General features: G+C 34.2%; 1 protein-coding gene across 1 annotated transcript in view; it reads right to left on the reverse strand.

Moving 5' to 3' along the window:
• SEMA3E (semaphorin 3E) overlaps positions 1–6,857 on the reverse strand; it is a 122,371-nt gene that overhangs the window by 21,030 nt on the left and 94,484 nt on the right. Inside the window, exons 11-13 of the mRNA XM_007455382.1 lie at positions 5,702–5,793; positions 3,443–3,484; positions 1,538–1,704 (exon numbers count right to left, since the gene is read on the reverse strand). Of these exons, the coding sequence (XP_007455444.1) occupies positions 1,538–1,704; positions 3,443–3,484; positions 5,702–5,793 (301 nt within the window). The remainder of the gene's footprint in view (positions 1–1,537; positions 1,705–3,442; positions 3,485–5,701; positions 5,794–6,857) is intronic.

Here is a 6,857-nt window from a genome sequence, read left to right on the forward strand (position 1 = left end):
GGCCTCTCACTGTTGTGGCCTCTCCCGTTGCGGAGCACAGGCTCCGGACGCGCAGGCTCAGCGGCCATGGCTCACGGGCCCAGCCGCTCCGCGGCACGTGGGATCTTCCCGGACTGGGGCACGAACCCTTGTCCCCTGCATCGGCAGGCGGACTCTCAACCACTGCGCCACCAGGGAAGACCCTCAAAGCATCTTTTTACTATCTGCTTAGTATATGTTTAAACACTCATTGCAATGTTAACTTAGCTAAGGTCAAATTAACAAACATTTGAATTAGTGACTAAGTTTTTTTAAAAATGAGATTCTACTATACATGTAACTTAGAAAAATAACTGTATTAAATTAGATTAAATTAGATTTTGAAAAAGGTTTAAAGAAAAGTAGCCCAAAGTGAAAGAGCAAGAGTAATGAAATGAAATCAATAAAAGTTGCTTTTCAGTAGGGAAACTGCATATGAGTCTATATTTTTGCTTTATATTATCTTTAGTCACTTTATCAAGTGAAAAAGATAATTGCTTATTCTATAATAAAAATATTTTCCCTTATTTTTCTCCCCAAAGAATGCACAATTTCTTCTGACTTGAGTGAAGATCCTTATTCTTTAAAATACTCTCTGTACCTCAAGGTCTCCTGTTCAAAGAGTCCCAGGATTCACCTTCTCTAATAAGTAGCAATGACCCCAGTGAATTGTCGATATTAGAGTTTGGAGGTCTTTAAGTACCTTTCATTTGTGTTGAATTAAATCACACATTTCATTAATTATACAGGTCATGCATTTGCCTAGGAGTTAAAATATTCACTTTCAAAATGAAATAAATGAAGACCAGCTGGTCGGGAGGACACGGGGCAAATGCAGGATGTATTTTAGAATTTATTTATTTATTTTCCTTTTAAGTCTTTGAATTCCTCATGTGTGGGGTGGCTAGCCATTTCCACATTTTACGTTTATCTAAACTGGTTTCATGTCTTGCAGCAAAAGTTTCAGGAGGGGGAAGAGTTGATTGAAAGCTGGAGGAAAAATAAAACCCCAGCAGCCTGCTCAGCCCAGTCTCTACACAATAATTAATGGGAGTTATTTTTCAGTAAAATGTGGAGTTTTCAAAACTTATATTATGAACAAAATAGGACTATGATGATTAGGAGGTTGGGATTAATGTATAAACACTACTATATATAAAAGAGATAATCAACAAGGACCTACTGCATAGCACAGGGAACTCTACTCAGTACTCTGTAATAACTTATATGGGAAAGGAATCTGAAAAAGAATAGATATACCTAAAGTCTATGTACACCTGAATCAAGTTGCTGTGCACCTGAAATAAACACAACATTGTAAATCAACTATACTCCAACATAAAAACAAAAAAATCAAAGTTACTTTGGAATAAATGGAAAATCACTAAAAAGAAACAAACAAGAAAAAAACAAAACAAAACACGGTTATTGTCATGGAATGGGTACAAAAAGAGAAGAAAATAGTGTTAGGTTTGTTTCTCTAAATAAGGGAAAGATTCCATGGAAGACTCTGTCTCACCGTTTTGCATGTGTGCCTGTTGGGTAATACCGGGAGCAGGATATGCCATCCCAGGCGCAGTAAGGGTCTCGAGCCAGGCAGCAGTCTGCACAAGCACTTCCATACATGTCACACTGATGGAATCTGACTTGGGCCACGGCAGAAGCAGATCCAATATACAGCTGTTGCTACAGACATTAAGGAAGAGAGAGGCCACTAGTAGAAATGGGCAGAATTCTCACTGAGCTCTTACACCTGGATTTGCACATTCCTACACAATCACCTCTGTGGACACTCACTGGAATGACTGCAGTTACTCAAGAAAGATAATGGAACACTGATACTTTCATTTTCTCCAAGATCTGAAATACTTTTACAGGCTTGGATGCATGAGTAATAAAATTGCTAGAGCAAGGCTGACAAAAATCTCAAGAAGTTGACTATTTTATTCATTATCTAAGTAGAGTCTTTCGTCATCTAACATTGTAGGTCTTTTTAAAAGATCTATAGGAATGTCCAGTAGGAGACTGGAAAAACAAATGGCCTTTTTTTGCATTTTTAATTGAGATACAACTGACATATAACATTATATTAGTTTCAGCTGTACAACATAATGAATCGATATTTGTATATACTGTGAAATGATCACAATCAGTCTAGTTCACCACCCTCATCACACACTACAAATCTACAAATTTTTTTTTGTGATGAAAACTTTTAAGATCTACTCTCTTAGCAGCTTTCAAATACACAATACAGTATTGTTAACTATAATCACCATACTGTACATTATATCACCGGGACTTACCTATTTTATAACTAAAAGTTTGTACCGTTTAATAACCTTCACCCATTTCACCCAGCCCCTGCCTCTGGTGACTACCAATCTGCTCTCTGTATCTATGAGCTTGTTTTTGTTGCTGCTGTTGTTGTTTGCCAATAGTTCACATATAAGTGAGATTATATAGTATTTGTCTTTCTCTGACTTATTTCACTTAGCATAATGCCCTCAAGGTTTATTCATGTTGTCACAAATGGGAGGATTTCTTCCTTTTTTATGGCTGAATAATACTCCACCGTGTGTGCATATGTGTGTGTGTGTGTGTGTGTGTGTGTGTGTGTATAAAATTTGTTTATCCAGTCATTCATAGATGGACACTTAGTTCATTTCCATGTCTTGGCTATTGTAAACAATCCTTCAATGAACATGGGGGTGCATATACCTTCTTGAGTTAGTGTTTTTGTTTCCTTTGGATAAATACCCAGAGGTAGAATTGCTAGATCATATGGCAGTTCTATTTTTAATTTTTTGAGGAACCTCCATACTGTTTTCCATAGTGGCTGCACCAATTTACATTCCCACTAACAGCGCACATTGACATATAACGTAGAAAAGTGATGTAGATATATATAGAGTGATGTGGAATAAACTGTAAGATATGTTACTAAGTAAAAAGTAGATGTAGCAGAACAATCAACATTACATGTTCCCATTTGCCTAAACATAAAAGGTTATTTATAAATAAATGAGGTAATATATGCAACAACTAATTCTGAAGAAATTTATACCAGAAGCTGGTTCCAGTAAAGTAGAAAAGAGGTTTGTGTTTCATTGTACACTCTTTTGTATTACCATCATTACCATTGTGTTTTGTAAAAACATTACCAAAAAAAAAAAAATCATGGAATAAGGTCCTATCATGGTTGTAGAGGTAAACCTACTCTTGTCAACCTTTCTAAAAACAGAAAATGAAGAAATCTATTACCTGTAAACCACTATGTATTTTTGTCAGAATAAAACTGTAACTTGTTAATATATAAGCACACATACTTAAGCTTTCTATCCTTTGACCTTATCTGATATATAGAACACACACACACACACACACACACACACACACACACACACACACACACAAAACTTACTCTCTTTGATGAAATCTCCATAGAAATAATAGGAACTGGATCCTGAAAAATTAAAAAAATACGTTTCCTTTTTAGGAATAAAAATATAGAAACATACCTTAGTGTGGTTATAAATTACCTGAAACCATACTAGGTATGTGAGTTGTTTGCTGCCAAGCAGTCTACAGCTTTCATTTTAGTAAATCAAAAGGAAAATACACTTAAATAAAATATAGCTTTCTTTTAAAATATATTTTCTAGTAGAGTAGGACAAAATGTGGATGAGAATCTAAGCATCTTACAGTTTGTCTCTGGATTATAATTTTTGTGTTTGCATTTGAATATTACTCATGCTCTGGAAACTCAAATATCTTTAAATAAAATAATAAAATCAGAGTGTTCTTTCTTATAAAGAAAGTTGAACCATTAGAAGTAAAACAGTTACATCTTTGAATAGGTCTTACTGCCAATAAACCATGTGATCTTTCATTGTTTTAACCCAGGCCTAAACAAAATACTTTTCTGTTAGAGTTCAATTTCCATGAACCCAGAACACTTTGAAAAAGATGCATTGTCATCATCACTGTCTTAGAATTGCACCAGAGGAAGGATGAATCTACAGGATAGTTTGAGAGCCTATGTGCAATTCTAGGGATAGTGACTGAGAGGACAGTGTCTCTAAGGACACCACAAAGTCAGTCAATTCTGAAAGTGGAGAAGCCATAGGCAAGTGGGATCCGCTCTGTGGATAATTACCCTTCAAACAATTATTTTTTGAAAGAGAAAAACTGATCCTCTCTGTTAAATTTTTAAAACTATTTTAAACTACAGAACCATTTATGCAGGCATGCATTTATTCATTCAAAACACAATGTTTCTTAAGGGCTTATATGAACAAGACACTGTGATGAATGTGGTTAATATGAGAGCTATGATTCCTAATGTGAAATGAAATCTTACAGAGGTCCAATATGCAAAATAAACAAAAGCATAGCTGCTCTGGTTGAGATAAGAATGTGGTTAACTTTGTGCATAGCTATGGGGAATCTAATCTCCAGAAGAGTCAATGCGAAATAAACTGTTTCTCATCAAAAATGTTTTCATATACATTCATCACCTACATATACAATCTTCATTACTTGCAGATTGTGTTCTTGCACATTTGCTTACTTGCCAAAATTTATTTGTAACTCCAATATCAATACTTGTGTTTCGCAGTCATTCACAGACATGTGTGTGCTCAGAATGGCAAAAACTCTGAGTTGCCCAACGTGTACATTCCCAGATGACATCGGTCAAGGTGATACCCTGCCTTCTTGTTTCAGCTCTCATATTGTAAACAGGTATCCTTTTCATGGTCTATTTAGCGCCCCATTTTCATACTGTTGTGCTTTTTGTTAGTGATTGTGCTGATTAAAAGGCCCCTAAGCATAGTGCTGAAGTGTTGTCTCGTGTTCCTAAGCTCCAAAAGACTGTGATGTGCCTTATGAAGAAAACATGTTTTAAATAAGCCTTGTTCAGGCATTAGTTATAGCGCTGTTAGCCATAAGTTCAATGTTAAGTAATCAACTATGTATACTAACTAAGGTGTCTTTAAACAGAAACACACATAAAACAAGGTTATGTATCGATAAGTTGACAAAAATGTCATGACTAGAGACTCTCAGGAACCTAACCCTGTATCTCCCCTAGGAGCTACGATTACTAATTAATTCAGCGTTCAGGGTGACTTCAAAGACAGTAAGTGCCACAAATGTTGAGACTTACTCTGTGTGTGTGTGTGTGTGTGTGTGTGTGTGTCCATATGTACAATTGTTTGTGTCACGTCTAATCTTTCCATTATCGTTTTGTAGTTTTCCCTCTTTTAGTAAATTCTCTGTGTAAACTGCATGCCATAAAAAAGCAGTCTACTCACCATACCACAAAGTCCACAGCATGAAATCTACTGCTATTTTTTAACTGTCTATATTGATAGTAAATTTGTTCAAGATGATACATTGCAATAATGATTCTAGAATTCATTTGTGGGATAAGTGTCATTTCTTTATGTCACAGTTCATATAATGAAATTCTTTTCATGCTCGGTAAATACTGGCCTCTTCACCTGAACAGTCTATGACAATCAAATAGATGTATCAGAATTTTAAATCATTCTTCAATTCACTCTGAATTCACAATATACCTGTTAGAAAAAAACTGACATAATGTTTTTCCTATTTATAACTCACTTGCAACTGTCTGTAATACATAAATGTTGGCTATATTTTTCACTAAAAATACCTTGAATATCTGAAGTTCTTCTAGAATTACTTCTTCCATTGATTCTGTTTCTTGGTTATAAATCGTGATTACTTTCAGCACAATTCCATTATCTGTGAGAAAACAAAAGAGATAAACTAGAAGCTTTGTCACAATCTGGTTTTCAAACAATTAAAAACCATGGAGAGACCATAAATTCAAAATAAGACTTGAAATCTAGATGTACAAAACATTTAATCATTGCTAGTGAAAACAATATGACTACTTATATATTCATATTCATTATTTCAAAAATTTGATTCAAAAATCCAGTTAAAGGTTCAGAAATCAAAATGTCTTTTGGAATTAATGAAATATAAGACAGATGGCAAATTATTCTAGCTTCTTCTGTGATGTATGATGAAAGAAAACTTCTTACCTAAAGCTACCTTCCCTGTAAGAAACTATACCTTTAATCTTATGGAACCTTCCAAGCAACACACTATGGAAATTTATATATATATATATAGATAGATAGATAGATAGATAGATAGATAGATAGGCATATAGATAGAACACGCTTATATCTATATATACTTTATTTTTTCCTTCCAGTTTTAATGAGATATAATTTACATACAGCACTGTATAAGTTTAAGGTATACAGCATAATTATCTGACTTACATACATCATGAAATGATTATCACAATAAGTGAACATCCATCATCTCATATAGACAAAATATAAAAAGAATTTTTTTCCTTGTGATGAGAACTCTTAGAATTTACTCTCTTAAAAAGTTTCATGTGTAACATACAGCACTGTTAATTATATTAATCATGGTGTACATTATATCCTTAGTACTTATTTATCTTATAACTGGAAGTATGTATCTTTACAACCTTTATCCAATTCTCCCACCCCTCACCTCCAGTAACCACAAATTTGGTTATATACACTTTTAATAAAAATTTCAAGCATACACTATTGAGAGAATAGTATAATGAGTCCTCCTGTACAAACCACTTAGCTTCCATAATTATCAATAATTTTATAAATTTACATTCACCTTTTAAAACTCCAGGTTATTTTTATTATTCCTGGTATTCTGAGCTTGTTATTTCCAATGAAAAATTTAATAAGACACTAATTTGCTTATAAGAAAGATTTGGTGTAGTGGCTACAAATAACTTAGGG

This window comes from Lipotes vexillifer, unplaced genomic scaffold (assembly GCF_000442215.2).
Source record: "Lipotes vexillifer unplaced genomic scaffold, Lipotes_vexillifer_v1.1 scaffold898, whole genome shotgun sequence".
Taxonomy (NCBI): domain Eukaryota; kingdom Metazoa; phylum Chordata; class Mammalia; order Artiodactyla; family Lipotidae; genus Lipotes; species Lipotes vexillifer.